The sequence below is a fragment of the Daldinia caldariorum genome (assembly GCF_022478825.1).
Source record: "Daldinia caldariorum strain CBS 122874 unplaced genomic scaffold F4812scaffold_1, whole genome shotgun sequence".
Classification (NCBI taxonomy): Eukaryota; Fungi; Ascomycota; class Sordariomycetes; order Xylariales; family Hypoxylaceae; genus Daldinia; species Daldinia caldariorum.
This window is the reverse complement of record NW_025953037.1, coordinates 3,879,187-3,907,041: the sequence shown is the minus strand read 5'-3', so window position 1 is coordinate 3,907,041 and position 27,855 is coordinate 3,879,187. Positions and strand designations below refer to the sequence as shown.

The 27,855-nt window shown below is 47.4% G+C and overlaps 11 protein-coding genes across 11 annotated transcripts; 6 read left to right on the top strand and 5 right to left on the bottom strand.

Moving 5' to 3' along the window:
* The first annotated feature begins 28 nt into the window (after positions 1-28).
* F4812DRAFT_412149 (PAP2-domain-containing protein) lies at positions 29-2,063 on the top strand. The gene is made up of 4 exons (XM_047932691.1): positions 29-348; positions 439-1,253; positions 1,305-1,939; positions 1,990-2,063. Exons 1-3 carry the CDS (start codon positions 283-285, stop codon positions 1,333-1,335), a joined length of 912 nt encoding a protein of 303 aa, XP_047795576.1. The 5' UTR covers positions 29-282; the 3' UTR covers positions 1,336-1,939; positions 1,990-2,063.
* Positions 2,064-2,324: 261 nt separating this feature from the next.
* On the top strand, positions 2,325-6,471 carry F4812DRAFT_412146 (P-loop containing nucleoside triphosphate hydrolase protein). Its single transcript, XM_047932690.1, has 8 exons — positions 2,325-2,751; positions 2,824-2,990; positions 3,060-3,290; positions 3,432-3,860; positions 3,919-4,445; positions 4,559-5,672; positions 5,735-5,857; positions 5,924-6,471. Exons 2-8 carry the CDS (start codon positions 2,825-2,827, stop codon positions 6,121-6,123), a joined length of 2,790 nt encoding a protein of 929 aa, XP_047795575.1. The 5' UTR covers positions 2,325-2,751; position 2,824; the 3' UTR covers positions 6,124-6,471.
* A 1,467-nt stretch (positions 6,472-7,938) lies between these two features.
* F4812DRAFT_455073 (sugar transporter-like protein) lies at positions 7,939-9,902 on the top strand (the record flags this gene model as incomplete). The annotated part of the gene is made up of 6 exons (XM_047936764.1): positions 7,939-8,114; positions 8,188-8,343; positions 8,399-8,502; positions 8,579-9,168; positions 9,226-9,633; positions 9,693-9,902. 6 exons carry the CDS (start codon positions 7,939-7,941, stop codon positions 9,900-9,902), a joined length of 1,644 nt encoding a protein of 547 aa, XP_047795574.1.
* A 239-nt stretch (positions 9,903-10,141) lies between these two features.
* On the bottom strand, positions 10,142-12,318 carry F4812DRAFT_412138 (NAD(P)-binding protein). Its single transcript, XM_047932689.1, has 2 exons — positions 10,668-12,318; positions 10,142-10,613 (listed from the first exon to the last, which is right to left on the bottom strand). The coding sequence occupies exons 1-2, from the start codon at positions 11,579-11,581 to the stop codon at positions 10,493-10,495; spliced, it is 1,035 nt and encodes a 344-aa protein (XP_047795573.1). The 5' UTR covers positions 11,582-12,318; the 3' UTR covers positions 10,142-10,492.
* Positions 12,319-12,340: 22 nt separating this feature from the next.
* F4812DRAFT_412131 (glutathione S-transferase) lies at positions 12,341-13,811 on the bottom strand. Its single transcript, XM_047932688.1, has 2 exons — positions 13,349-13,811; positions 12,341-13,285 (listed from the first exon to the last, which is right to left on the bottom strand). The coding sequence occupies exons 1-2, from the start codon at positions 13,638-13,640 to the stop codon at positions 12,876-12,878; spliced, it is 702 nt and encodes a 233-aa protein (XP_047795572.1). The 5' UTR covers positions 13,641-13,811; the 3' UTR covers positions 12,341-12,875.
* Positions 13,812-15,035: 1,224 nt separating this feature from the next.
* On the top strand, positions 15,036-16,594 carry F4812DRAFT_44130 (uncharacterized protein). The gene is made up of 2 exons (XM_047935227.1): positions 15,036-15,445; positions 15,540-16,594. The coding sequence occupies exons 1-2, from the start codon at positions 15,215-15,217 to the stop codon at positions 16,401-16,403; spliced, it is 1,095 nt and encodes a 364-aa protein (XP_047795571.1). The 5' UTR covers positions 15,036-15,214; the 3' UTR covers positions 16,404-16,594.
* Positions 16,595-16,616: 22 nt separating this feature from the next.
* Positions 16,617-17,285, bottom strand: F4812DRAFT_455069 (uncharacterized protein; the record flags this gene model as incomplete). The annotated part of the gene is made up of 2 exons (XM_047936763.1): positions 16,617-16,743; positions 16,855-17,285. 2 exons carry the CDS (start codon positions 17,283-17,285, stop codon positions 16,617-16,619), a joined length of 558 nt encoding a protein of 185 aa, XP_047795570.1.
* Positions 17,286-18,274: 989 nt separating this feature from the next.
* F4812DRAFT_44120 (BRCT-containing protein) lies at positions 18,275-21,222 on the top strand. The gene is made up of 4 exons (XM_047935219.1): positions 18,275-18,483; positions 18,548-18,981; positions 19,043-20,486; positions 20,540-21,222. The coding sequence occupies exons 1-4, from the start codon at positions 18,385-18,387 to the stop codon at positions 21,155-21,157; spliced, it is 2,595 nt and encodes an 864-aa protein (XP_047795569.1). The 5' UTR covers positions 18,275-18,384; the 3' UTR covers positions 21,158-21,222.
* Positions 21,223-21,586: 364 nt separating this feature from the next.
* On the bottom strand, positions 21,587-22,749 carry F4812DRAFT_44109 (ESCRT-II complex, vps25 subunit). The gene is made up of 2 exons (XM_047935203.1): positions 21,900-22,749; positions 21,587-21,828 (listed from the first exon to the last, which is right to left on the bottom strand). Exons 1-2 carry the CDS (start codon positions 22,408-22,410, stop codon positions 21,716-21,718), a joined length of 624 nt encoding a protein of 207 aa, XP_047795568.1. The 5' UTR covers positions 22,411-22,749; the 3' UTR covers positions 21,587-21,715.
* A 19-nt stretch (positions 22,750-22,768) lies between these two features.
* F4812DRAFT_412119 (HEC/Ndc80p family-domain-containing protein) lies at positions 22,769-26,017 on the bottom strand. Its single transcript, XM_047932687.1, has 4 exons — positions 25,825-26,017; positions 23,866-25,683; positions 23,676-23,806; positions 22,769-23,595 (listed from the first exon to the last, which is right to left on the bottom strand). Exons 1-4 carry the CDS (start codon positions 25,867-25,869, stop codon positions 23,394-23,396), a joined length of 2,196 nt encoding a protein of 731 aa, XP_047795567.1. The 5' UTR covers positions 25,870-26,017; the 3' UTR covers positions 22,769-23,393.
* A 193-nt stretch (positions 26,018-26,210) lies between these two features.
* Positions 26,211-27,832, top strand: F4812DRAFT_412118 (uncharacterized protein). The gene has a single exon (XM_047932686.1). It carries the CDS (start codon positions 26,378-26,380, stop codon positions 27,479-27,481), a length of 1,104 nt encoding a protein of 367 aa, XP_047795566.1. The 5' UTR covers positions 26,211-26,377; the 3' UTR covers positions 27,482-27,832.
* The last annotated feature ends 23 nt before the right edge of the window (positions 27,833-27,855 follow it).

The window sequence follows — 27,855 nt, the reverse complement described above, 5'->3', positions numbered from 1 at the left end:
ACAGTTAGGTACAACTCAATCTCATCTGATCTCATACTTTAGGTACCCGTAGCCTTAGGTACATTGTAGACCTCCTTAGCCTGGCACGCGACCTCAATCTTTCATCATTTTCTAGACCATCTCTTTTCACTTCAGATAAACGAATACATAATTATTCTCTTTTACTAATTCTCTTCCAATTTGTTTTGTTATATATTACCCAGGTGCTCGTTCCGATACCGAGAAATGCTGTGGGGTGTCTTCAAAGCTATACGTGGACGGTGACTTGTAGCTATCGCAGCCATGACACCGCGAAACGATTCTTTCCAACAAGGAGGAATCCTGGGATCTATAACCAGGTTCTGGACTGTACGTTAACGACTTTTTCTATTACTACCTATACCTATGCAGTCATCTCTATTAGAAACCCCCGTAACGAAACTAACCTAGGTACTCAAGCATTCATACGCCCCTGACTACGTTGGGTTCGCTGGCTTGTTAACGGCCTACCTCCTGATTCAATTTTTCGTCGAACCTTTCCACCGCATGTTTTATATCAACAACCTGAATATATCATTCCCCCACGCCGAAATCGAGCGGGTGCCAGTTTGGTTGAACTTTGTTTACGCCCTATTCATCCCGCTTGGATTTCTGCTGTTATACAATAGCCTGGCTCGAGCCTCGTTCCACAAGCATCACAGCGCCATTCTTGGTCTCGCCATAGCCCTTATCCTCAGTTCGTTCCTCACCGACATTGTAAAAAATACGGTTGGTCGCCCCAGACCAGATTTGATCGCGCGATGCAAGCCCGTCGCCGGTACTAAACCGAACGTCTTGGTGACCATTGACGTCTGTACCGAGACGGATCATCACACTCTTCACGACGGCTGGCGGTCTTTTCCTTCGGGGCATTCTAGCTTCTCTTTTAGCGGTCTCGGATACTTGGCTTGTTTCCTGGCTGGCCAATTAAGAATATTTCGCGATAGGAAAGATCTCGGGCGTTCGTTGGTCTGCCTTGCGCCTCTAGTTGGAGCTGCCATGATAGCCATCAGTCGATGCCAAGACTATCGTCACGATGTGTATGACGTCTGTGTGGGTTCTGCTCTAGGACTTACAGTTGGGGTTTTTAGTTACAGGAGGTACTGGCCGCGTCTGAGTAGTCGGGAGTGCGACGAGCCATATCCTGCACCTGGTATTGAGCTAGAAGATAGAGAAGGTTGGAGGAGAATACGAGATGAAGAGGAAGGCGGGCCGATCATAGGAAGAAATACCGGGTATGAGATGGCCAACTTGACAGCAAATCATAGCTAACGTTTGTTTAATAGATGGCCGAATCGCGAAGACTCCAGTGGATAAAGCACAAGGCATACGTGCTGTGATTTGTACGAAGTATTATTCGATGCATGTTCTACTATTGAGCGGCTTTTGTGTCTAACTCGGTCGAACTACCTCGAGTTATGTCTATCTATCGTAATATAACCTTGGAAAGGTCATGGTCAGATTCATTTAAGCAGTCGCCCAATTGATACTCGATACCAATCAAACGAGACTCACAGAGGTTAATTTGCGGGATGTGAGGATGGAGGTAAGGCGCTTAAATATTATAGAGCGCAGAAATTGTTGATAGGCCGTATTACGCATTATATATAGGCTGAACAAATTCCAAAGCTGGAAAGGGAGGCTTTGAACAGGTATAACTATTATAAATTCACCTATCTTATATACATTATATAATCGGAAAGTAAATATTTGATTAGTTCTCTACTTTTGTACCTACCTAAGATACTGTTGCGTTGACGCAGCTTAGATACCTTGATATAATATATTTAGTTGAAGCTCATTCCCCTTTTCTACCTCATGTAAAAAAGTACCCGAATGAATAACATTTACAAGTCGACTCTTCCCGGTCTTCTAATAATACGAGAATTTGCAGCACCCAGGTATATATTCTGTTTAGATGGTCCGCTATTTCAGTGCAACCCTTACTATAGCGAATTAACTATTTCAAAGTGTTTGTATTGGTTATGTCGAAGATTGGCTGCCTAATTCCAGTAAGGTTGCACTCTATATAGGTACCTGTAATTGTATGTAAGTAAGAGGTTAGGTACATATGCACACATCCAGGTCCTAGACCAGGTACCAGAGTACTAAAACGGGTGGTACCCCACTCCAAGATCTGCCACAGTTTTAAATGCGTGAAGAATTCCAGGTCAATACTCAGTACTTAGATAGTGTCTGTTAGTGCTTTGACCATCTTTAGGCGGGTTGCCCTAACAACCTTCATTATCTCTCAGAGGCCACCTCAAGTCCAAGTTCACAACTGATGCATTTACAATGTACTCAATCAAGCTGCTATTCTTTTGCTTCTTCTCCCACATCATTCCCCCATCATTTCCTTTCCTCTTCTTTCTCACTCTTACCACCCCGAGCATATCGTTTTCTCTGCTTTTTTCTCCTTTTCCCTAAAATATCCATCTCCATATGATATCCATATGATATTCATGTGCTCGGCGTGCCCCTTTTTACTGCTAATTTCAGCCCTTGATAAAAGTGAACAGTTTCAAAACTTGCACTGTTTTCACCATCATTAATTCTTGGCAGCCTGCCTCTATCACTGCACCTATTCTTATACTACTACGTCAGGCTTCCTAGCCTATTGGTGACTCGACTCCTTAGCATCTTACCTTGTTAAATATAGGAAGGATTGCTTTTTGTCTTATACCTATTCAAGCTTGGTTTTTGATAATTACAGCAATATAATCACGACGACAGGTATAATTTCCCCTGACTAACTAATATGTTAAGCCTCTATCTACATGGTGACATCTCTAATTCATCGCTTAGAATGCCCCGACCTGATAGCAGCGTCAAACGCGAACGTGGTGGTTCCCCAGCACCAAGTGCCAGATCAGGAACTATGGGACCACCCTCCCCCAATCCGCTCAAGCGGAAAGTTCCTCCCAGTGAGAGTCATCACTCGATGGCGCGAACTTTCAATAGATCCTTTGCGCGTGAGTAATGAATCCAGCTTCTGCTTACTTGTTCATTTCCGTTGTTGCTAAACGTTTTCAATATTATAGCCAGCGCTGAGACGATTCAGCGAAGGGACGATGAGACTGAACCCATCTTCATGGAAATGAGATATCGCCAAGACAGCCTCAGAAGCCGCCAGCAAGGCTCGCCAGTATCGCAGAACGCCGATGCTAGCTTCTTACAACAGAGTTTCTCCCATCACACCTTTGCCGACATTGGACTTAGACAGAAAGCTTGTAATGATACACTTGGGGACCTTCAGACGCTCGGCGTATCTCGTAAGTAGTATTTATTTCATATCTCTTACCTCCTACATCACTTTATATTAGAAGACAAATCAAGCAATGACATGTTAAGGGGATATTTCGTACCCCAAATTAGACTAGCAAAGAGGTAGCCGCTAACTATGGGCCCTCTAGACGTTGTTCCCCTTCCTGAACTTGTTCTGGTTGGCGACCAGTCATCTGGCAAGTCCAGTTTAATGTCTGGGCTGGCTCGCATCAACCTCCCGAGAAGCGCTGGTGTATGCACACGCTGCCCTCTCCATATTCGCTTGATCAGTAGTAAGACCGATCATTGGTCATGCACTGTCTCCCTGCAACAAGATTATGATTTCCAGCCACATCCCGATCGTAAACCGGAGCTATCAGACGTTACGTTGGCAACGCCGTTCCCTCCCTGGGTTGCGAATAACCACCGGGAAATAAAACCATTCAAGACAATTTTCAATCCCTCTGAGATTGAGGAAGTCCTCCGCTGGGCCCAGATTGCTATATTAAATCACAACCGTAACTTCGAGATTTTCATACCCGGCGAAGGTGCCTTTGCTAAAGAAACGCCCCTTGATGGTAGGTCGACGACCCTTTCATCAATGCTGGGCAATAGACTAACCTATTACTTCTCCAGTTGCGGCTCGGGAGACGGATGCACAATTCTCTCCGAACATCGTTGCCTTAGAGATGAGAGGACCCGGTCTCCCAGATCTGAGTTTTTATGACTTGCCCGGAGTCTTCCAATCTCCAGAAAAGGAAGAAGACATGTACGTGGTAAAAGTCGTCGAGAATCTTACTCTTGACTATATCAAACGGGACAAGGCCATTATTATGTGGGCTCTTCCAATGAACGTTGATGTGGAGAACTCTATCTCTTTAAGCATCATCCGCAGAGCTAAGGCTACGCGTCGAACCATCGGTGTCATGACGAAGGCGGACCAACTTCCTCCTCAGAATATTTCTAACTGGCTATCTATGTTCCGCAATGACAACCAGCTCGTCGGACATGGCTTCTTTGCCACATCGCGTCCGCCGGATCAAGCGCTAGAGAATGCAGCGAAATGGGAAGAACTCTTCTTCAATCGCGAGATTAACGGTATCCAATGGCCCACCGAATTCGCCGAGTTCAAGGACCGTTGCGGCGTCGAAGTTCTGCTAATGGTAAGCGGCTAATCTTTCCAATGCTTCCGGTTAATCTAGTTATCATTATACACCTGGAAGAGTTTTATCAAGATAGATGAACAGAGACAAAGCTAACTAAAAGCGTATTGCAGTACCTATCGTCTAAGTTAGGGGAAGCCTTTACTGAGAGCCTTCCTTCGATCAAAAACACGGTTCTCACACGTCTCAAAGTTATTGAGAGCGAATTGGCTGCCCTGCCCGAACTCCCCCCTAATGTGGAACATGAGGTGAAAAAGAGCTTGTTCGATTTTCTTCACCAGATGAAAAGCGCGATGCGGAATACTGCGTTCTCGGCTGAATGGAACGCCTTGAACAGCCAGTTCCAAGACTGCATATTCAGAATAAAACCAACCTGTTCAGTCAAAGATTCAGAGCGCCAAACAATCGACATTTCTGGAGCTGATTCAGAACCTACCACGCCGACGCCACATAGGCCTCGACCTACTGATTCGACTATGCGAAACCTCACAACGCCCAGCAGGCGCCAGCGCCAAGAAAATGCAGCAACCCCGGTAAAGAACGAGGAAATATCAATGGGGGTGTCACGTACCCCGTCTGTGGTCATCGGCTTAGGATCTAATCCCTTGGATCCCTTCACCCAATACTCACAGCTTGGTCGAAGAATGATGGACATTAGAGAAATCCGCCGAGAAATTTTATCGAAGAAGAGGCCCGGCATGCCCCGAGACTTGGTCCCAGACGAAGTTCGCGAGAATCTATGTTTAAAGGCAGTCAGAACGTGGCAAGCGCCTCTAGAAACTTATATCAGCAAAACAGCGGAGCTCCTAAAGAAAACGGCTAACGCCGCCCTCGAAAGCTCTCTAGAGTCATTGCGCAGCCGGTTGATCTTCAAAGATTGTAGAAAGTATCTAGGCGAATTTATCGACGAGACGGTCGCCAGCCAGAGGGGACGCCTAGCAGAGATATTTGACTCCGAAACCTACCAGCTTTACATGATGAACGACGATGCGTTCCATCGTTACAAGGCACAGGAAATGGAACAACTCTCGCGCATGCGCGGACTTGTTCGTCTGAAGGCTTTGACTCTCATCGATTGGGAATATCCAATTAAGAGTTTAGAAAGAATGTCCGAGGAGGAGAAAGCCAAGGAACGTAAGATACTTGACGCCACTCTACCCAAGGCTGGGAAAGACCCTTACGATACCGAAATTGAGGTTGCCGGTTTTGTTCGCGGATATTACATGAGTAAGAGTTCCCAGTGGCTATTTGAACGCGATTCACCTTGCTAACCTTTTTTTTATTTGTAGTGGCCGCAGCGCGGTTCGTAGAAGGTGTGACGATGAATGTTAATTCGCATCTTTTCCGCACGTACCGAGAAAGCCAGCTTGACGACTACTTGGATTCCAAGTTTTACATCTTCGGCCAATCTGGTAAGCAAAATCCCCATAGATCAACCTAGCAGGTAAAGTTTCCAAATAATATTAACAATATTCTAGATTCAGGGCTGTATGAGAGGTTAATGGAGGAAGATATGAACACCGCCAAAAGGAGGGAACAGCTAAAAGCAGAAATGGACAAGCTCGTGAGAGCCATGCACAGTATTAACAACCTGGAGAGGTCATCCAATGATAGCAGTTTCCGGCCGACATATGTGAACTCTATCAACTCCGACAGCGAGATGGACGGTACTGCGTAGTGTTGGACCATGGTTAAGTCGCATGGAGGAACGCTGTTTCTCAACTTTACTTTGCGCTGAGAGACAACTTGGCAATCTATTGTGGTTCCTGACTTTCTTGTGCTGGTTTAGGTACGCTCCAGTTGGAAAAGGTGTAAGAAACAAGCCAAATCACAACTTTACGTCTGGATATATAACTGTGTGCTAAAAAACCTAGGACGATCGGGCGAATTTCAACTAGGATCCCCTGGATGCTAGCAACCTGGGCTTGTCATTTAAATAGGTGTACCATGTCTGTTGTGTATTAGGTACTACGCAATCCTATAGGAGATATGTAGCTTTACTCAATGTTACCACCAATTTTCGTTACTTCGTTACTTATTATTGAGGATGCTAGATGCGTGTTAGGTAAAGTGATTCATTCAACTTGGGGTGATTCAGCTTAGGTGCGTAACATCCTGTGAAGTAGTGTTCTCGCTTTATTAACTTCCATCGGCTTTCACCTCCCTTGATCAATAACAGAACTCGAGAGGGCTATAAAAAGAGCCAAGCGAAAAAAAAAAGCCAGCTTTTTCTCTCCTTTCGGAATTACCTTACCTAAAAAGATGTAAATATTGAACTTCCATTGGCTAGATCGTGTTGGCTTTTCTGGTACTTCCGCTGCCAAGTTTCCCCTTAGAGAGATTCGTTATGTTTCATTCCGACTTTTGCCAGAATAACCAGCCGGGCCTTTTCTGGTCCACGGCTAACTTACGACACTGCACCGGACAGACAACCTATACCTCCAATTATAATTCAGTCGTTGGCTAGATTCCCATGCTGCACGTACGCAGTGGAGGATATGTCGCCGAAGCTGGCCTCCGTACTCAATCCATTCATACTGTTGACACTCTCTGACACTCTCTCCCAAATCCAAACGACCCACGCAAGGTCTCGCGTCCCCCCAAACCCGGATAGGTAGGGTGTTATTCGGCTAGAAAGAGCGTCATGCCGGAATGATAGGCGGCGAGATCGGTCCAGCACCAGCACTCATTGTCGCGACTCTTCTTCCATGTTCCTATCATGGATCATCTCTGACATGCATACATAGCATATAACCTGGGGAAGCGGATCTCTTGCTGCTATGCAGATTTTCTATGCTACCTAATAGTCTACTGGCTCATTACGCTTGAGCTGTCGTGGACTTAATGGCAAATAGTCGTGGGTTTGCAATGTCTAGATCCATATTATAGTAGACGTCCTCATACAGTGCTCGAAGTGGTCACCCCCCACAACTGATTACTATGTGCTTCCTAAAAATATCAACTCGGCGACTCGTATGTCTCATGGGTACCATAAAGACATATTCCTTACTTTGGGGTATGATCATGTGAGGTCAAGACGACATCGTAGCCGGGCTGTCGGTTTGATAGACCGCTAGTTACTCGGGATCCTAGTCGAAAGCCTTCCCCAACTGCTACCCTCCAAGGTCATCTCTATATTATCCCCGCATTATCGAACATGCATTGACTATTGTAACCGCAATAATGTAATGACAGGACTATTTAGGGTAGGACGACAAGGGTTGAATTTCATGCTAACATATATATGATATGCCTTCTTTAATGGAAGATATGGGCAAGCCCAGGGTCGTTATGTTTTTCAATGAGTAACCCCAGCCACTGCCCTGGGGTATAACACTCAATTCACATCGTATCCTTCTTCATGCCGCGAGTGCTTCACTCGTCTACCGCCTAGATATTTACTTATGTTTTGGAACTAGTTGAAGTTCTTGAACTCGAAAGTTATCGCACTTCAATAGCCCATATATGAGAACGCAAATCGAGAAGAATCAATATGGCCCGCTCTCGCCACCCCCAAGTCAACGGCCATGAGGAAGAACACGAGCAGTTAGCACATAGAGAGGAACCCGTCTTTGAATATGTATACTGGACAAAGGAGCCACATCTTCGGAAGCTCTACGCATGGGCATGTATTTTAATGATAGCCTCAGCAACTACTGGATATGACGGGTAAGATGATGAACGAATACCCGAGACTGCCATCTGACCTATACTTGACTGACAAGCTGCCTACCTCACATAGAATGCTAGTCAATACGTCTCAGCAGATCGATCGATGGAAGCAATATTTCCCAAGGACCCAGGTTGGGCCGGATAATCCCCAGGAGATAGCAGATAGCTGGTTAGGACTCCTCGTGAATATGTTCAATATCGGGAGTATCATAAGTTTCTTCCTTACGTATGACTTCTACTACGCGTCTCTATCAGCCACGAAACATTAACGTAGAGCTTAGGCCGTATGTTGCCGACAATTGGGGCCGCAAGACATCCATAGCCATCGGGTGCATCTTTATGATAATAGGAGGTTGCATATCTGCATTTTGCAATGGATACGAGAGTATGTGTGTTTGTGTGAAGTTAGAGGAGGAAGTCGTCAACAAGCATAGACCCAACCCATTAACATATGACTGCAGTGTTTATAGCCGGTCGCTTGATTCTCGGTTTTGGTAACAGTTTATCGCAGATGGCTTCTCCTCTACTACTGACGGAGATCTGCCATCCTCAACATCGTGGACCCGTCACTGCCGTCTACAACTGCTTGTGGAATCTGGGCGCCCTGTTGGTTGCTTGGGTTGGTTGGGGCACCGCGCAGATCCGGAACGATTGGAGTTGGAGATCGATCACCCTAATCCAGATCCTACCCTCGCTGATCCAGATTATATTCATCTATTGGATCCCCGAGTCACCGCGCTATCTCATCGCAAAAGACCGCCATGAAGAGGCCCTCGAGATCCTAGCGAAGTATCACGCAGGCGGCGACAAGCACGATGTTCTAGTCCAATTCGAGTTTCGCGAAATTAAAGAGACAATGCGGATGGAGAAACAGGATGCCCGCGCCGCCGGTTATCTCGACTTCTTACGGACTAAAGGTAACCTGTGGCGGTTAGCAATCCTTGTATCCCTAGGTGTCATCTCCCAGTACAGTGGCAATGCGCTCTTTTCTAATTATATGGACACTGTCTACGAGGGCGCTGGAATCAGAGTTCAAGACCAAAAGCTGGCTGTAGGCAACATGTCCTGATCCCAAGGCTTATTTCCTCGCGCTGACACTTCTCCCTAGTTGAGCGGCGGCAAGACGATTCTTGATCTTATCGTGACAATACTGGCCGCATTGAATGTCGATAGGTTTGGACGACGGCCACTCTTTCTACTCTCCACGTCTGGCATGGTGGTCTCGTTTGTTAGTTGGACTATTTGCGGCGCAATCTATGAGAATTCGGACATGACCAACGTCGCTTCTGGATACGCACAGCTGGTATTTATCTGGTTGTTCGGCATATTCTATGATATCGGTTTCTCGGGCCTGTTGATAGCCTACGCGCTCGAAGTCCTGCCCTTTAAGCTACGTGCCAAGGGCATGATGATCATGAACGTTACAGTGCAGGCCATCCTCGCGTTAAGCAACCAGACTAACAAGATCGCTTGGAATAGATTCCCAAAGCACTGGAACTTCATGCTTTTCTATACTGTAAGTCTTTTCTTTCTCCTTCCGCATAGCCCATTGGCTAACATAAAGCTCTGGCATAGCTCTGGGATTTCTGTGAGTTGGCGTTTGTCTACTTCTTCTATGTTGAGACAAAAGGGCCTACGCTGGAGGAGATCGCGTGGATCTTCGACGGCGCGGATGCAGTCGCCAATATCGATATCCGACAGGTGGAGAAGGAGATGCACGCCATTGAGAGGGAAGAGAGCATGGATTCGGGAGCCATGCCATCAAGGAGAAAGGGGGCTGTTTGACTTGGAACCTAGTATCGGTTTACCGCCAAGGTTAAGGTGCTCATGATTTTATGAATTAACAATTGCGATGCGATATTCTCAGTTAATACAAATAACTATTCAGCGGAGACGGTGATATACCCACAAGCGAAAGAAGAAGAAGAAAAAAAAAAGGGGGGGTGGAGGGGGTTGGTTGGACGGTAAATCTAAGACATATAATTTCATCTCAGTTTGAATTGAACTGGTCAATTTATGGTTATGCCATACATACGCTATCGTTCCCTATCTATTCTCCTTTCTATGATATCAATGCCCTTCATCAAACATTACCCCTTGCTTCGCGAAAGTACCTAATCTAGTTTGACGACATTTCAAGTACCAGATCATATATCCGGGAACACCTACGGCATTCTTGTTATGTTAATTTCAATCTTAGGAATCGTTATGAAGAAAGTGTCCAACGACATGAATAAACTTCAGTGAGAGTCGATTCCTAAGTACCCCCTATCCTAAACGAAATCTACTATCTAAATGGTATCAGCACGTCAATATCGTGGTTAAAAATCGCTTCATGAGCCAGAACATGCTATGCAAAGCAATACTGTCCGAAATCAGCGCTTCACCTCTTCAATAATCCTAGAAGCACCAGCGAAATTGAGCTCTTCCAACGTCTCTTCCCATACTCTTTCTCTTATATCCTGCCCTTCCTCTGTATATAAGACCTTAGGGTACCTATTTCGAATTAGTCAAGTGCCTCTACTATACGAGATGGGTGTTCACGCATACGGTCGGATACCCCAGTCGCTAACATAGCTCCCGTGGCTCTCCTTGCCCTTCACAACGATACCGTCGATAACGGCGCTGGCGCCACTCTCTACCGTTCTTCCGGTGAGATTTTGGAAGATCCAAAATCTTACACTGCTTATAAAGGACATGACGGCGCCGTCTCCAAACTGCGTGCCCTTGCAGAAACCCGGATTAGATGCATTGACGATGATGTCGTCGGCGTTGATTTGCTCCGCAAGCTTGGAAACGAAGTATAATTGCAACAATTTGCTTCTCGGGTAAGACCGCATCGGCTTGTACTCTTCGGGAATGTCAAACTGTGGTACGACCGGTCCTGCTTTGAGCGGGTCCGCCCAGTATGAAGTATCCGACGTGACGATGGAGAGTCGGGGAGGTGACGAGCTGTTGGACGATAACTTCTTTGATTTCAGGACCGGAAGCAGCAGGATGGCTAGGAGGATTGTTGAAAGGTAGTTAACTTGGAAGGTCTTCTCGTGGCCCGTAGCCTTGACAGTCGTGAAATTATCGCACCGTATGCCAGCGTTTAATATCGTGATATCGATTCGAGGTAGCGTCTCGCACTTCTTTACGAATGCCGTGATGGAATCGTACGACTCCATATCGACAAGCCAAACTGATATGGTTGATTCTGGGAACTCTTTCCTCAACTTGTCGGCTGCAGCGTCACCGCGTGCTTGTGATCTCACCCCCATGATTAGGTGTGTGAGGCCAAGCTGGAATAGCTGTCGCGCAGCTTCAAACCCGAGGCCAGAGTTGGAGCCTGTCACGATAGCTGTTTGGCCTGACACGTTTATCCCCGTAGGGATTGGCTTCCGGTATATTAGCCATTGACGATAGAGAAACCCGATGAGATGGCCCTCAAACGAAGCTTCGCTCTCGAGATACTGAGACATGTTCAAATCCTGCCTAGGTACCTAAGGTAGGTAGGTAGTTTAACACATACGTACCTGTTCGGATTCTAGTCGTGAACGAAGTCCCAAGGTAAGGCATATTTAAAGCCGTACAAGTGATGCGGTCATCGACCCCAGATAAATAACAGAATAGTAAATTCCTTTGACCGAAAATTCCGGTACCTCCATCCCTGAATACCTCTTCCCCGACCTACCTAGTGGCTAGGAGTATGTCTTCAAGTTGTGAGCTACATAAGACAGAAGTACATACTCCACATATATCGACGAACCAAATCCTCCAAAAGACGGATCAGAGTCTTGACAAATCAACGTGTTGGAAAAGCATCCAGATTTTAAGTGGCTTGCTTGCATGATGCGACCAAGCGGGAGACTCGGTCTTCCGAGGACCGTCGAAGTGCCTGATTATTATTTCCTCTCTGGGTATTATTCGAACTTGATCCGAAAAAGACGTTGTTGTCCGGCAGGATTTGCCCCACGATGCCTATGGTCATCAAGCACTTCAACTTGTAAGCTTGGCGTCTCACGAAGCTACTGCATGTTCGCGTTACGGACGGGATCATCGAGATGCCAGAAGCCGAGCTCTCTCTGCAGCTAAACAAATAATCCTGGTTCATAACGTCATTCGGGACCGACAGCTTGAACAATTATCGTCTCGGACCCTGGAGTTTATAATTCCCGAGGCGTTTTTTCCTTTTTTTTTTTCTTGTTTTTTTTTTCTTCCTCCACGAAGCCCTTGTCCTACTGGATATTGTTGTTGTTAATCCAGCCTTCACTCCACCAAAGCCTCAATCAAGACTTATACGAAACAACTTATATCAGCTGAAATATTATAACTCATTAAGCATTCTTTACATAGTATGGATTCTGATCCTTCTTTAAAAATGAGGTGTTTACAAGTATAGAGTAGGTTTCCTCATCCATAATACTGTATTAACATCACCCCAGCAAAGAAGGAGGAATCTTCGTTCTTTAACCCAATTACATTTAATTTGCTATTCTTATCAACTTCACGCTTTAAGACAATAGGCACCCCTCCAGGCTTCAAGTACAGGACTTGTTATTTTATTTTGTTTCCTTTTCTTTTATTCTATTGGAATCCGTTTCGAATTTGTACCTGAGCAAGAAAGCAGTGAGCTGTGACTCGACTCATTAGAGTGGCGAGGTGGTATTGACTACCATCCGTCTCGCCGCGCAACGTCCCCGACGCAGGAGAGAGGATATTCTAATAAAAAGGTAGGTAAACACGTTATGTATTCCTCGGCCTTTCCTGTGTTGCTTAGTGTCCATGCGCTCGAAACGCTGCGGCAACAGCCTCTTGTAGCGGCGGGGGAGATGCTGCCGTCAGTTCGTCCACATTTAAACCCGGGTCTCCTTTCCGCATCGCATGCCTATATTTCTCCCGAGCAGCGATGCGCTGAAGGTAAGCTACAATGTTTGGGTAATTGCTGAGGTCGTACTTTATGAAGCAACGCATTGTCGTAAGGCTAGTCACGTTCATAATATCAGCCGCTGTAAACTCCTCACCCGCGAGCCAGGGTACCTCGGAAAGACGCTGATCCATGAACTTGAGAAGCTGCTTTCGCCTATCCTCGTTTCCTTTCACGCTCTCGTTGTCGTCTCCTAGCCCCGCCCGGGAGAATAACAGAGCCGATACTAGCGCAGGTTGTAAGGTACCATTCGCAAAGTCTAGACCTATTGTCAGCCCCAAGTATCACATGTAGATATTCTATATGAGTCAGCTCGTCTTACGAAACCAATATAAATACTCGGCAAAGTCTTTCTTCCCAGGCGCAACGACCAATCTCCCATTTCCCCGCGTCTGCAATATGTACTCAACACAAGCGCCGGACTCGGCCAGTTTAACGCTCCCGTCTTCGATGACCGGAGCCGACCCGACGGGATGCAGGGCCTTGTACTCCGGTGGGGCCCAGATAGGTGATCTATCGTATTTCTTAAGTTCGTAGTCAATGCCAAGCTCTTCGCAGAGCCAGACCACTCTATCTGATTGCGAAACGCCGAGATGGTGGATAATGAGAGTCATCTTGACAGAGACTGTAGTACCTACCTAGGTAGGTACCTAGTTAAGCTTATGCTAACGAAAAGGTAGAGATAAGTTAAGTGATTTATGTATACAAGACTTCGCTTTAGCAAAAGGTCTTGACTATGTACCTTAAGGTAAGTAAGTACCTACCTAAGGTACATATATATAGAGAACTCAAACACTCCAACTTTTCAACATCACCAACTTAATGAGTCATAAGTACGGTAGCATAGTTGGTGGAGATCCTCCATCGTTAACACCCTTAACACCGATAGGCTTCCATTATATGCGTAACGCCAAACCGCAGCTAATTTCTTAGCTTAAAAACAGGTACCTAAATCGGTTTAAACGGCATAGTCTTGGAAGCCTTTTCGTGATGCAGATATCACCGGTATCACGGATGTACATGATTCATAGTGAAGTAAATTATCCCTTAGAGAGTATCACTTAATTCACTGCCATTAAATATTAGATCTTCAATTGTATAAATTATATACAATTAGATATTCTGTCCTATTCTTAACACTAAGGTTAGTATGGAGATGGCGAACAGCAAGCATAGGTACGCACGAAGATGAACCAGTCAGAATCTCACTATGCTGTCCTACGACTACACTTAACAGCCCAATGTCTCACATAGAGGCTTTTCTTGTCAATTGTTATATTACCGACTAATGAAACATTTAGTAAAATACACGGCATATGAACTGTATGAGGGACTTGTTTGAGTAACTCTATTGTCTCATAAGTGATGGTAGAAGCTTGATTCATATACGCCTTCTTACTTAATATACCTAGTACTATTAGTCTCTCATCTCATTCATCAGCACCAACTATTAATCACTCATAACTCATAAGTGGTAGCACCTATGCAGAGGGCGGATAAGTTAATTAACATCCCTCAAAGCTGATTTCCTTATTAGTTGTCATGATATCCAGATAACAACAATACTATCCTAATGAGCTGTACTTGTATATTCACTTAGTGTAGTAATTGTCTCTTACATACCTCACATTCTACGCCAAGACATCATGTACTTGCGTCCAAAGTACCTAAGTCCCTTAACCACTCATTTCAATACACATCTCTTCCTTTTTTATATCCTAAGTAGAATTAGAACCCGGTTCCTCATTACATGGACTCAAAGTTATGTATTCTTTTCAACAGGACACTACATAAACCTAGCGTATATCGAAATGAAAATGAGCCTTTAAGGTAAGATGGTTGCCGGTTTCGTGCGAGGCTCTGCTCTGCCCTTTGATCTTCCCCCTGTCTTCTCTGTGGTTGGCAACACGTGGCTGTGCGTGCAAATTTATCTAACGTATTAAACGTCACAGGGTCGCCGAGATTGGTCGCACTACATGTCAGTCGAGATCCTCGCGTCCACTCCTCATAGGTGCCCAGGCTGAATTCCTAATCCCCCAAAATACCACATCACCCCGCCTACCTACAAGTTAAAAGAACATGGAGCTTCCCACGCCGCAGAAGCTGAAACGGCACTTCCTACAACAACTTATCTATGAATTACTATCTGGGGAAGCCTGGCTCGACCCGGTGTCCCTATAAACCATAAATGCCTGGCGTGACAGCAGCGTCAGTAACGTCAGTCCGCAGAGGGTCGCGTGAGCCTCGCGAGGTTGCTGCGGTACGATCATATCAGCAGCTGGCAGGTTGTATACTATGGCTACCTGCGAAAACCGAGTTACGAGAGGACTGCGGGTCCGATATTGAAGCAGACAGGTGCAACCATCCCGTGGTGATTCTATCACCACAGGCAGAAGATGGGAAGGTGACATATCTCATGGTATGCTTTTTTTTATTCTTATACGAGATCTACAGGCTCGATTCTCTCTGCCCCCTCCTGTGTAGTTGCCTTGCTCTGACCGCCGTGACTTTAGATCACCTCGCTAAAGGGGACGGAGCTCAAGACTCGTTTCAAACGTGATCAGAACCTCAGGCTCGAACATATCCCGATACGACCCAATGATCCGCATCCGGACAATGGGATGCTCCTTAGTCTCGAGGATGTAGCGCTCGCGTTGCGGAAGAAATCTTATGTCAAGACGAAAACGCAGTACCGAATTCGAGTCGCGTCCCTGCGGCCTTACGAGCGTAGGGGACCCGAATATATCTTGTCGCGAAAGTCTTATCAAGATTTAATCGACTATTCCAAATTTACTCCTCCGGCTCCCCACCCCTCGCAGAGTACCGTCTCTTCCCCTGGTCGCGTGTGGAGTTACGGCCAAGCCATACCGATTGCTCGAGAGCGTAGCGGTAGCTATAGCGAGTATGTATCTGCTCAAAGACATTTGGAAAGTGCTGCGGTGAGCCCGCCCCGCCTCCACTACGTGCCGACCGCGAACACAAACTTGTCCCGGTACACCCGTACCGCTGTCCGGGGCGAACGAGATCCGCTGCTCGCCCAATCATACTCTCGCGGTTCGTATTCTAGCTATCCAGGCAGCTATTCGAACAGCCATCCTGCATACACGTATGGAACCTCGGGTCGGGCTGGATACCAGAGTTCAACACCTACGGTACGATTCGACGCCGAGGGAGGCTGGAAGAAGATAAAGATACTCTTCTGGACCCTCTTCGGAATCTCGGCAGCGCTTATAGGAGCGTACGGAGCGTACCGTGGTGTCACCTGGTTGACTGATGTAGGCAAGCACGCCGGCTCCATGGTTAAAGGCGAGATCGAGGAAGTTGGGAATAAAATTGGCGACTTGTGGTCAAGCTTAGTAAAGCTAGGGACCCCTTAAGGCTGCTTTACTTCTCCGTCTCTTCTTGTTCTTCTTCTCTTTATTCTGAATTCGAGTAGCTTATAAGCTTCTATGGTTGCAATTTCACGGTTTGTATGGTGCGGGATGGGTTGCGAAACGGAAAATGTACAATTGGCATTTTGTATTTGGATTGGCTTATATACGGGAACCCTTGCGGTTATGGAGTAGAATGTTATCGTTCATCAACGAAACCTATTGCTGGTCCGTTGCTGGGACCTCTGCATCAGAAATATCGCAATTCTCTATATACTGCTGGGGCGAGGAAGTCTCTTTGCAGGTCGGCTTAAGCGTTGCGGTGGCAACTTGTTTTACGATGGTTCTAGATTTAAAACAGTCAGTAGCATTCACGTCACACGACTATCATATGCTGGACGAGAGAGGGGGGGAAGGGAGGGATGGAATAGGAGAAATGGTATGGAAACAATCATACTGGCCATCGCAATTCCAAGTCTGATTCACTCTTAATTTCCAGCTGTCGTCCCAAAGAAAATTTGTGCTTGTATTTATGGGATATTCGGATCCGTCTACCTCGTAGCTTCGGTCCAAACACTTAAACCAGTAATTGCTCAAGTCCGGCCATACGTTGTCGTGTTGGACGTTTTGGAGGCTGCACCCAGTCGAAACGCCGTTGGCGTTATTGATCACTTCGAACGCAAGTTGCGTCGAATTGGGGAATGCGGTTATAGCATATGGTGATGTCTCAACCCTAACATAAAATACACCTTTGAGTGAAAACGTCGTTGCCGAGGCTTCGGTACAGGATCGTGTTTCTTCAAGGGATGATAATTGTCGGCTAGGCCCTGCTTGGGCGACCGACTGTGCAAATGGTAGTGCCAGGAGTAGGTGATAGGGGTGAGGCATCGTCGATTGTTGATCCTAAGAATAAAATGAAGTATTGTGAACCTATCTGTTTTCCCCTCCGAGAACATGGGCCCATGGGTAGTTTTATCATGGTACCGGCTTTTGAGCCCGGGTAAAGTCGCCGAGTTTATGATGGTACAATCTAATGTCTTTCCTGTTCTGCAACTAAGACCTTGGAGCTAGAGTTCTTATCATGATATCCGGTGAAGTTGGATATCCCGGTCGACGTGACATTATCTTGATTTTATCCATAACATGAGGCCACCCTTCAGGTACCTAACATAAGAGCCCGAAATTTTAAGTTGGTTCTACGATACCGAACGCACCCTTGGCCTACAACTTTACGATAGGTACCAAACGACGGCCAGCCACTATCCAAGATACGGAACGGTCGCCTGGCTTACGGCTCCATGATCCCGAATGGTCCATTGACCCACCGCTCCTTTGTTACCGTACCGAACGGCCGCTGGATATGTTACGGCTCCCCGTAGCTACCTATTGCAGTGGCTACGTTATAAGAGAGAGAGAGAGAGAGGTGGGCTTTCGAAGCGAGATGCGCGGTATAGGTATATGTTAGGTTAGGTTAGGTACTTGGGTACCTATATAGGAGGTACGTATTTTCGAGAAAGCTGTGGAAGTGGGGAATATCTTCTGAATCCACATTCCCTTGGGATGCAACCAATGAAACATTCCTTTAACGATAATACCTAGGCTACCACAGAATATGCACGTAAGGAGAACCACTATAATCAGCTGACCGCGACTCTTTCTCGCGTTAAGTACATCGCCCCAGGACGCGTCGGGCAATTCTAGAAAACAACCCCCGTCCCGCCTTTTTTTCTTTCTTTGCTGGACTGATGTCGATTCCATTTCTTCCATCCTTGATACACACGTAACACAGACAGCTCACCTAACCTAAGGTAATTACTAGTACGCACTAGTACAAACGATTCGTCGTATTACTCAACTTTCTTTTTTCCCTCCTCTCATAATATAAGAAAAAGATACCAGATCTATGAGAGGAACGAATGTATTGAATTACTGACACCCCTCTAACTCCCCCCTCATAATAACTAATCCCGCGTCGAATATCTGAAATATGGCGGAGCAAGAGAAAGAAGAGCCCAATCGACTCTTTAATCTCTGTACATTTGTATTTGTCCCTAGTAAGGACTTAGGCGAAGAATTGATCAATGAGGTACGTTATAATCGGCAATAAACATATTATATATGAACCTATACTCACTCTTATTAAATAAAAGCTATCTGGTAGTATCGATAAGTTCGGCGGCTCAGTCCTAGCAGCGAAACGCGATGGATCTTTGCCACTTTCGCAAGTGACCCACGTGATCGCCAATTCTATCGATTTCCCGCAATACACCGAAGCGACGGCTATGATGATCCCCGTTGTGAAATCTAAGTGGATCACGGCGTCATTAGCGAAGGGGAGGCAAGCTCAGATACGCCCGTTCACCCCCGATCCTCGGATGATCTTCTCCGATGTGGTATTATCCTGCGCCGATATCCCACCTACCGACAAGGAGGCTATCGTTGGTGCCACGATGGCTATGGGTGGAATGGACTCGGAGAGTGTCACCAAGCTAACCACTCATATTTGCGCCCTCTCTATGGACCATCCTAAATGCCAGTTGGCCACGGAAAAGAAGCTTAAATGCAAAATTGTTCTTCCTCATTGGTAAGCCTATTCTGAATTCTGGATGTAACCTGTTAGAGAGACATCTAACTGGTATATAAAGGTTTGACGACTGTTTCAAGCTGGGAAAACGAATTGACGAAAGCCCCTATCTTTTACCTGACCCCGAGTACCTCCGCGCCAATCCCGAGGATGCGATCGAGGTACCCCCAAGCCAACATCTCGCCACTTCTGCTCGACCGGATTATTTATCCAGTCCTTCCGACGACGATGTGAAAAATCGACGTATCCTTACTGTATTCAATGGGAAGAAAGTCATGCTGTCATCAGACTTGTCGATTAGAGACCGACTCAGGAACATCGTTTTAGGGCTCATCAATGACGGTGGGGGTGAGATGACTGATAGCGTCGACGATTGTGACTGGTTCATCTGCCAATATCGTGATGGGCCACAATACATATGTGCTGCGCAGAGTGGGAAGACCGTAGGAAACCTGTCATGGTTATACCACCTAATTACCCACAATGAGTGGACATCCCCTCTACGCCGTCTTCTCCACTACCCTATTCCACGCCGCGGCATTCCCGGTTTCGAGGGCAAGAGGATTACGGTGTCAAACTACGGAGGGGAGGCGCGCATATACCTGGAGAATCTGATCAATGCTACTGGAGCGCTATATACGAAAACTATGAAGGCCGAAAATACCCATCTTATTACTGCGCGAGACAACAGCGAGAAATGCGAGGCTGCGCGAGACTGGAACATTCACATGGTCAACCACCTTTGGATCGAGGAGAGCTACGCAAAGTGTGAGATGCAAAGCGTAACGGTATCCAAATATACGCATTTCCCGGCCCGTACAAATCTTGGCGAGGTTATCGGTCAGACATTCCTCGACGAGAAGAAACTGCGAGACTTGTACTATCCCGGCGAGCCGGAGGACCTTACACCGGCATCTAGGCGGAGACGCAAGATTTTGGAGATCGCCGATGAGAACTCGTTTTCCGATGGCGCGGCTGAAGGTGTTGTGATTGGGCGCCAGGCCCACAAAGAATTCGACGTGATGAAGGATACCGATGCTGAGTACGCGCAGAAAACCGCCGAAGTATTTGGGGTGCCTGCGCCGCGGAAGCGCCGCGACTCGTCCGAGCTGAAGACGCCGGCTAAGGCCCGCCACGTCCGTGCCGGTAAAGAAAACGAGACACCCTCCACGGCTTCTTCGAGCCGTAGCGCCAAGGACAAGGCATTAAATAGGCTATCGGTCCTCGCGCCCGATATTGCTCTGTACGAAAAGGAGAAGAAACGAGGACTTAAGGATGGTCACGGACTCTGGGGCGGCAAGCGAGCAGCAGACTTCATTGATCGGGAGAATCTGAACCGACACAGCCTCTCGAGCCCAAGTACGGGAAGCGAAGACAAACAGAGCAAGACCGAGAAGCGGCCGGCGAAAAAAGCGAGGCCGTCACTTCCCGAAATTAATATGAGGGTAGTCCTCACTGGGTTTCAGCGGTGGGTTAATGAGAAATATAAAGAGGACGCAGACCGAGTAAGTTTAATGGGCAATTTGCTTGTATTTTTTTTCTTCTAACATCCTAGCAGAAAAAGTTACGCGAGCTCGGCATCGCCGTTGTAACAGACGGCCAACAATGTGACTATCTCGTAGCTCCGCATCTAGTGCGGACAGTCAAGTTCCTTCGCAACCTATCCAAGGGTGCGACCATCGTATCTTCGAGCTGGATCGAAGAGTGTCTAGATACGAAGGAGCTATTAGACCCACAGGATTTCATCCTCGAGGACAAGGAGAACGAGAAGAAGTTTGGGATCAAGCTGGAGACCTCGGTGCAAAGGGCGCGAGTGAATAAGGGCCGGCTCCTGTGGGGGGTCCCGATATACTGCACGGCCAACATCAAGAACGGCCCGCAGGGCTACCAGGCCATCGCCGAGGCCAACGGCGCCGTGTTCATGACGTACGGCCCGCGCAGCGGGACGACGATCCGGCCGACGGCGCCGGAGGAGGACGAGGGCGGGCCCGAGCCCGTGTACCTACTTAGCAACACAAGCCCCGAGGAGAAGAAGCTGTGGAAGAAGTTCGAGGACATGGCGCGCAAAGGCAACATGGAGCCGCGCATCGTGGCGGCCGATTGGCTGCTCGACGTCGTCATGCACCAGGAGGTCAGCTTCGACGAGAAGTACCTAGCGACGAACTTCTTCGCCTGAAGAAAAGAAAGGAGAGGAAAAAGGGGTTAGGGGGGAAGGCGTTGCGTTGGTTGTGATTGTAATTCATGGCGACGTGTGGTAGTGGGGAATACCATTTTTATGTGTGAGATTTTATCTCTAATGTTTGCATTATGAGTTACGCCTTTTCGGCTGCATAGCTAAGGGGTTCGGATTGGCGAGGCGTTCTTTTTGTTTTTTTATTTTTTGGAGGGAGTACATCCGCATGGTTACTTTGTTTTCTCTCCCTCTTTTTCTCCTGTCCGGGATACGTCTCGTTAGGTACCTCTCCCATCTATTCATCCATCAATCCATCATACCATGCCGTCTCGAGTGGCGGATTCGTATCTGGCTGGGTGAGGTTAGGTAGGCAAGCGGATAAATTACATACATAGGTACCAGGTAGGCCTTGCTGTTGTCGGTTCTTGCACATATTATTATGGAATATATACTTGATCGCAGCAGGTAGCCTATAGCAGAACAGAACAAATCACAAATCGGATTTGGACTTGGACTTGGGCTTGGACTTGGATTTCGTTCTCGGTGTTCGATATTCCGTACTTAGAAGAACTTGACTCCTTGCTGGTCTTCCTGTCCGAAGATCTGCGCCTTGCCGCGCTTGACGAGGACTTGTAGCGCTTTCTGTAAGAGGTCGGGATCGAGGCCGTAGAATTCTGCGAATTTACGTTAGACCGACTTACTTCCATGTTCCATGCTTGGTAAACGCGGGACGTAATAAACTCACCAGTACCCCTCGTCCCCTCCCCATCCGTCAACTCATACAGCGTCAACACCGTGCCCTTCTGCGCCGTCTCATCCACCCACCCCTCGATCAAACCCGCCCACTCCTCCGGCGTGCGCCAGTACACCCAATACACATCCCCCCCTCCTCCTCCATTCCCATTCTCGCCGTCTCTCCCCGACCCCGTTCCCGTACCGACCGGTTCCGCCCTCCCCTCCTTCCTCATGAACTCCAACACCTCCCTGGCATCGGCGAGTCTCAAGGAGCGGTTTATCCTGCGGTTCCGGAACAGGTCTTCGTAGGGGGTCCCGTCGTACGAGAGGGACAGGCGGAAGAGCCGGTGGTGGCGCGCGTAGGAGAGGATGAGGGAGGACCACTTCTCGAGTTGGGAGTGGTGCGTGGTCAGGTTGGTTTGCCGGGTGAAGAAGGGCGGGAAGTGGTATTCGCGGGGGAAGTCGAAGGCGGGGGGGGGCGGTTGGGAGGAGGTGGAGGGGTTTGTGGGGGTTGAGGACATAGTTATTAATAGGTAAGCAATATGTATGTGTATTGAAGATGGCGATGTTGTTGGTGGAAAGTAATGGGAATGGTCTTGCTTTAGGTAGATTAGGTAGGGATTGGTATAGTGGTTATTAGTGGAAGTAGTATACTATCTACCTAAGGTAATGTAGTGGTCGTAGTGGGAGTTGATCTGGGGCGAAGTTTGGCGGAGCTCCCAATCTAAGCTCCAGTGTTGGATCTGCCCCTGGAGCTTAGAACCCCGCTATAGAACCCCGCTATCCTTTCACATGCTTGCGTTGTGAAAAGTATATCGTACCTTAATATATCGACCAGGTACTTGTACTAAGGTTCTTTCTAGGCTATTTCATGATATACAATATTCTACTTGGCAATACTATACCATTGACGTGAGCATCCTATCGACTTCATTTAAGCATAACCAGTATTTTTAATAAGTTCTCTATAACAGGTACGAACGAGTAGTATATTAATTTAAGCAGTTGCCAATAATAGTATTTATATAAGTGCGTTTATAAGAGAGAGTGATAGGGCGGGTTGGGATGATATACCTATAACATACATACCTGGAGAGATATAGAATCTCTATAATACTACGGCTATTGAGCGGCCCATTCAGATGATATTAGCACAGAACAGCCCAAGACCATGTAAGCTTGCTAGCTAGCCAAAAAAAGAAAGAGAAAAAAAAGGATGCGGCTCAAGGTGATCTTAAAATGCAAAAACGTCTGCTGTTACTCGTATATTGAAACCTGCGCTCTGACCTACTATCCATAAGCACGCGGGACATATGTACACCAGGCGTCACGGCCATTCCCGCCCGTCTTACGAAAAAAAAAAAGGACAAAAAGAACATCCACGACATCATCATTACGGTCATCAATTTCGCACCACCCAGTCCAACCGAACTCCGTACAGGCGTAGACATAAGCATCGTGGAGTAGGAATTCAAAAACCCAGCCGCGCATGAGAAAATTTAAATCAAATATCAACGCCGCGGGTATCATCCTGCATCTCGTCGCTACCGAGCTCCTTCTCGAGCTCGTCCGTTACGAAGCCCTCGTAGTCCTCCAGGTTCTTCTGGATGTGCACCTTGAACTTGATGATGTCGTTGAGCATCCTCTCGATCTCCGTGTGCAACTCCTCGCGCAACGCGTTGGCTCGGAGAGTTAGCTGTTCGTATCTGAGGTTGATGTTAGCACAAGGTGCATAAATAGGTATATATATAGGTATATATAAGCACTAGGTGGGCGAAAGACGTACTCTATGTTTGTGTTCATTTCCCTTTGCTCCATAAGCTGTACGGATTCGGTGAGCTGAGCTCGCATCTTGGCGAGCTCCTTCTCCATCTTCTCGATCTGCGCATCGGAGGCCAGTTTTTGTGTCGTGGTAACCTAGCATCTGTTAGTAAACAGTATCCGTTAGGGTATAAAAAATCACAATCTTGACGTACCTCCTTTGTCTTCTCGTACTCCTCTTCCGCCGCTCTGACCCTGTGTTCCAGAGCCTCGACCTCGTTCCTCTTGTCCTCGATCGCCTCCTTAATGCCATCAAGAAGATCGTGATCCTTCATCATCGCGTCCATAGCCGCGGACCGCCTCTCCGAGATCTCCTTGCGTAGAGCCAGGAAGTTGTTCTTAACATGCCCGCGCAGGTCCAGGTTGAGGATGTGGGCCGGCTGATAGCCGGTGACAGGATCGGCAAGCAGGCGTTCGCTTCCTCCGCTCGAGTATGACCCCTTCATTATGGAGCCCGTGAAGTCCGACTCGTTGACGGTCACGGCAAGTTCGTACGCGACGCCCTTGGCGTTGACGGCCGTCGCGGGGATGAGGCCGATCTGGTAGGCGAGCGTGTTGTACTTGTCGACAAGCCTCTCCAGTTCGTCGAGCTTACGACTGGCTTCCATTTCCTTTTCCGCCACCTTCTTCTTGCCTTCGTCGAGTCGAAGGGTTGCGGACTCTATGCCCTTCTGCAGCCTTTCGCGTTCGGAAGTCATGCGGTCGATATCCTGCATGCTGATGCCTTGGTCGTCGACCTCCTTCTGCAATGCGCGGCGCTCCTCCTCTGCCTCCCTCAGTTCCTCCATCAGCTTGTCAAGTTCTTCCTGCAAAACTTGGATGCGGCTTTCATATTTATCAGATCTCGATAAGGCCAACGCATTATACTCCTCAAACTTGACCTTATCCTCCTCCATAATCTTGAAGTGGTTGTCGAGAACACGAGGATCCGGGGTGGACTTTTCGAGATCCTCAATCTCCTTGAGCAGTCTAGCATTCTCCGCCTCGAGTTCCTCGAGTTCCAATAGGTACTTGGAGTTTGACCTCTCGAAGGCGGCCGCCATATCTTCCACATGGGGCGCGAGTACTTTCTCAGCGTCATCATCACCGGCGTCCTCATCCATAGCAAGCCAATCCCGGTACGCTGAGCTTAAAAAGTCGAAAACAATATGATCGCTAATAACGTCAATCCCACTGTCTATGCAGGCTTCATCGTAGCGATTCGATGAGTAACCCTCAAGCATGTGTGCCAACTGCATCATCCAATGAAGCAATCCCAGAAACGTACTCCAGTTCTGGCCACCCACCGCGGAGATTTGCGACTTGGTGATACTCTTCTCGTAAGGATAACGTAGCTGCTTCAAAATCGGAGGAACTTCTTGGTCGATGTTTTTCTGGAAGCGATAGCTGGGGTCGATACGGTGATATAGCCATTGGAACATATAGTTGAAATCCTTCTGGGTCGGCGACTTTATTATGTTGTGCGACAGAGTATGCTTCATTTCCATTTCGAAATTGTGTTGCGATAGGTAATCTAAAAGCTCTTGACCTATTCGCGCCTGGAACGAGCGGTCCTTTAACGGACGCGGATCACGCGGTACACCAGCTGCTTGAGGGGCTTGTTGGAAAAAGCTCTGATGGTTTCCTGGGCCGGTTGTCGAGGTTCGGGAACGATAGACGCTACTCCTCCGTTCGTTCTCCGAATTTCGCATCGGTACGCCGCCGGAAGCATAAGTCTTTATTGTAGAGCCGGGAGGGTTCTGGAATGAGGATCGCTTGACCGAAGACATTCCCATGTCGGCCAGGTTCGTACCGGACGACGATCGAGAGAAGAGATGCTGGCTGGAGCGGCCGAGCGCAAGGGATTGTCTAGATCCCGAGACGGATCGCATATGGCTACCTCCGAATCCCCCTCCATGTCCAATCGAGCTTGATCTCTTCATTGCTGATGCGGGTTGTGGTATAGAAGTGTTAGGATTGATGCCACCAAGGGTCTAGCGAAAATTAGTTAGTTGATATTCTAGGTATATATTATTCCGGTCGCGCTAGAGCGGCTACATTATCACCTGCACTATTGTAGGTAGGTAACAAAACATAAGGACTGTGTACTGTGTAGAGCGCATCGCGTATCGTACCTCTCTTGGTCGCCGAACACTCCAGAGTCCCGTTTCCTGGGACATGGTGTTCGAATCAAATGGGTTTGTGGTCTAATAATATCGAGGGGCTTCCAAAAGTCTGTTATGGAATCAAGTTGGAGGATTGAAGAAACAGGGGCGGTGATTTAATTCTGCATTGTACGAAGTACAGGCTTGGTCAGTGCCCGATTACCCCCCAGTCCAAGTAAACAAATCGCAAATTGTTGTAATTGGTCCAAGCAAAGTTGCATCAACAAACCGAATTGAAGTAATTAAGTGGAGACGATGGGGGGTTGTTCTTGGCGTTGATCTGGCGCGAACTGTTACTAAGGTATTAAAGTATGCAGGTGCCTGTTAGGTACCTTTGCCTGTATGCCTTCTGTGTCTGGTACTTTTACTTTCATCCGTCCCGGCTTGCTTATGCTTTTACAAACAAGCAAATTTCTTTACTACCTACATCAGCATTCTACTTATCTATCATAACCCGAGCACTATCTGCTCTACCTACCGAGGTACCTTTGAATACATGATGATGGTATTTCCTTAGATCGTGATGGTGCGGAGGATCTTAATTCTCGCGGGTGCACCAGAAAATCATAAACTGGACTGGGGAGAGTCAGGTCTTTTAACCCAATTTTTGGATCCAATCGCTGAGTTTGCCCACCTCGACGACATCCGTCCAAGTCCGAAAAATGCAAATATTACTCTCTCTTCTTCCCGGGATGTCGCTGTCTGGAGGTCTATACCGCTCGAGAAAACTGCATTGCCGACTGGCTTCTCTCAGCTTCATCAGGTAAGGGAAGATTATCGTGAGGATGATGGCTTCTTTACCGTTTTTACGCCCTCGCCATCGTCCTCGTCTACTTCTGACCTACCGGGGACCTATAAAGCAAGTCAGGAGCTGTTGGATCAGTTTTACGACCACTCGTTAGCAGTCCATGATGATATGCCATCGTCTCAACTGCCTACGAGTTTTATTACCGATGATTCCTCGTTGAACACAACCGAAGACATGAGTTTGTACAATTCGGTTCAAAGCAGTAATTCTTTTGCACGCCGGAATCAGCCCCCAATTCCTCAGGCAACTCACCTGAGCGATCTCGAGGATGTACCCAGGGCGTCGCATCTAGAATTCATCGCGCCGCAGACGATGACAGTCAACCTCATCGTTGGTATAATTTCCATTGCTGAACCACGCACTGTGAGAACCAGATGGGGTTCAACCATGTCCTTAATCGAACTTCTTGTTGGGGACGAAACCAAATCAGGCTTCAGTATTACCTTTTGGCTTTCATCGGAGCTTAGCGAATCATCCGGCAGTATTCTTAGAGAACTTCGCAGACAAGATATAGTGCTCCTCCGGAACGTCGCGCTGAGCGTCTTCATGAAAAAAGTGCATGGGCATAGTCTGCGAAAGGGTCTGACGAAGGTTGACCTCCTCTATCGGAGGAAGCTCGACAGAAATGATCAAGGTGGATTATACGGTGCGCGGGACTTGTCATCAAGCAAGCCAGCACATCCTCAGTTGATGAAAGCGAGAAGGGTCCTGGAATGGGTTATGAATTTCGTTGGTGACGGTGGTGCAGCCCTGGGGAAGAGAAAGAAAGGCGGGAAACCCATAAGAAGTTGGGATATGCCGCCGGCAGATACGCAATGAGCGTGCTCGTGATACCTAGACACCCACTAGCATCTAATATCTACCTCTTAATCGTCTCCAGTTATATGCATTAGAATCCTAAACCAGTCTTATACCACGATTCACAAGAGCCAGGGCATAGTGTATGAAGTGCTTAGCATGGCATCACGAGCATCTCCAGAAGGTGATCTGGACGTACCTAGTTGTAAGTCATATGCGTCTCGGCGTGGGAGCTAGCTACACGAGAACCGAAATCCTGTTTGAATGATTGGAAATGCGATTGGTTTAATACCGAAGACTCTTCATCGATTGATTAAGAAATTATTAATTATTCTGTAACTGTACAACGTGAGATGTTTCTTGTTGTCTGCGAGATCGGCTTGAAGGAAGTTTAT

Coding starts and splice junctions, on each gene's coding strand:
- F4812DRAFT_412149 (XM_047932691.1), top strand. CDS start 283: ATGACACCGCGAAACGATTCTTTCCAACAAGGAGGAATCCTGGGATCT. Junction 349..438: donor CTATAACCAGGTTCTGGACT/GTACGTTAACGA, acceptor TAGGTACTCAAG/CATTCATACGCCCCTGACTA. Junction 1,254..1,304: donor ATCATAGGAAGAAATACCGG/GTATGAGATGGC, acceptor TTTGTTTAATAG/ATGGCCGAATCGCGAAGACT.
- F4812DRAFT_412146 (XM_047932690.1), top strand. CDS start 2,825: ATGCCCCGACCTGATAGCAGCGTCAAACGCGAACGTGGTGGTTCCCCA. Junction 2,991..3,059: donor TTTCAATAGATCCTTTGCGC/GTGAGTAATGAA, acceptor TCAATATTATAG/CCAGCGCTGAGACGATTCAG. Junction 3,291..3,431: donor TCAGACGCTCGGCGTATCTC/GTAAGTAGTATT, acceptor TGGGCCCTCTAG/ACGTTGTTCCCCTTCCTGAA.
- F4812DRAFT_412138 (XM_047932689.1), bottom strand. CDS start 11,581: ATGTCTCAGTATCTCGAGAGCGAAGCTTCGTTTGAGGGCCATCTCATC. Junction 10,614..10,667: donor AGCGACTGGGGTATCCGACC/GTATGCGTGAAC, acceptor AATTCGAAATAG/GTACCCTAAGGTCTTATATA.
- F4812DRAFT_412131 (XM_047932688.1), bottom strand. CDS start 13,640: ATGACTCTCATTATCCACCATCTCGGCGTTTCGCAATCAGATAGAGTG. Junction 13,286..13,348: donor CGAGTATTTATATTGGTTTC/GTAAGACGAGCT, acceptor CAATAGGTCTAG/ACTTTGCGAATGGTACCTTA.
- F4812DRAFT_44130 (XM_047935227.1), top strand. CDS start 15,215: ATGCCTGGCGTGACAGCAGCGTCAGTAACGTCAGTCCGCAGAGGGTCG. Junction 15,446..15,539: donor GGAAGGTGACATATCTCATG/GTATGCTTTTTT, acceptor CCGTGACTTTAG/ATCACCTCGCTAAAGGGGAC.
- F4812DRAFT_44120 (XM_047935219.1), top strand. CDS start 18,385: ATGGCGGAGCAAGAGAAAGAAGAGCCCAATCGACTCTTTAATCTCTGT. Junction 18,484..18,547: donor GCGAAGAATTGATCAATGAG/GTACGTTATAAT, acceptor ATTAAATAAAAG/CTATCTGGTAGTATCGATAA. Junction 18,982..19,042: donor AAAATTGTTCTTCCTCATTG/GTAAGCCTATTC, acceptor TGGTATATAAAG/GTTTGACGACTGTTTCAAGC.
- F4812DRAFT_44109 (XM_047935203.1), bottom strand. CDS start 22,410: ATGTCCTCAACCCCCACAAACCCCTCCACCTCCTCCCAACCGCCCCCC. Junction 21,829..21,899: donor GGAGGGGACGAGGGGTACTG/GTGAGTTTATTA, acceptor GTAAATTCGCAG/AATTCTACGGCCTCGATCCC.
- F4812DRAFT_412119 (XM_047932687.1), bottom strand. CDS start 25,869: ATGTCCCAGGAAACGGGACTCTGGAGTGTTCGGCGACCAAGAGAG. Junction 23,807..23,865: donor AGTACGAGAAGACAAAGGAG/GTACGTCAAGAT, acceptor AACAGATGCTAG/GTTACCACGACACAAAAACT. Junction 23,596..23,675: donor GAAATGAACACAAACATAGA/GTACGTCTTTCG, acceptor CATCAACCTCAG/ATACGAACAGCTAACTCTCC.
- F4812DRAFT_412118 (XM_047932686.1), top strand. CDS start 26,378: ATGGTGCGGAGGATCTTAATTCTCGCGGGTGCACCAGAAAATCATAAA.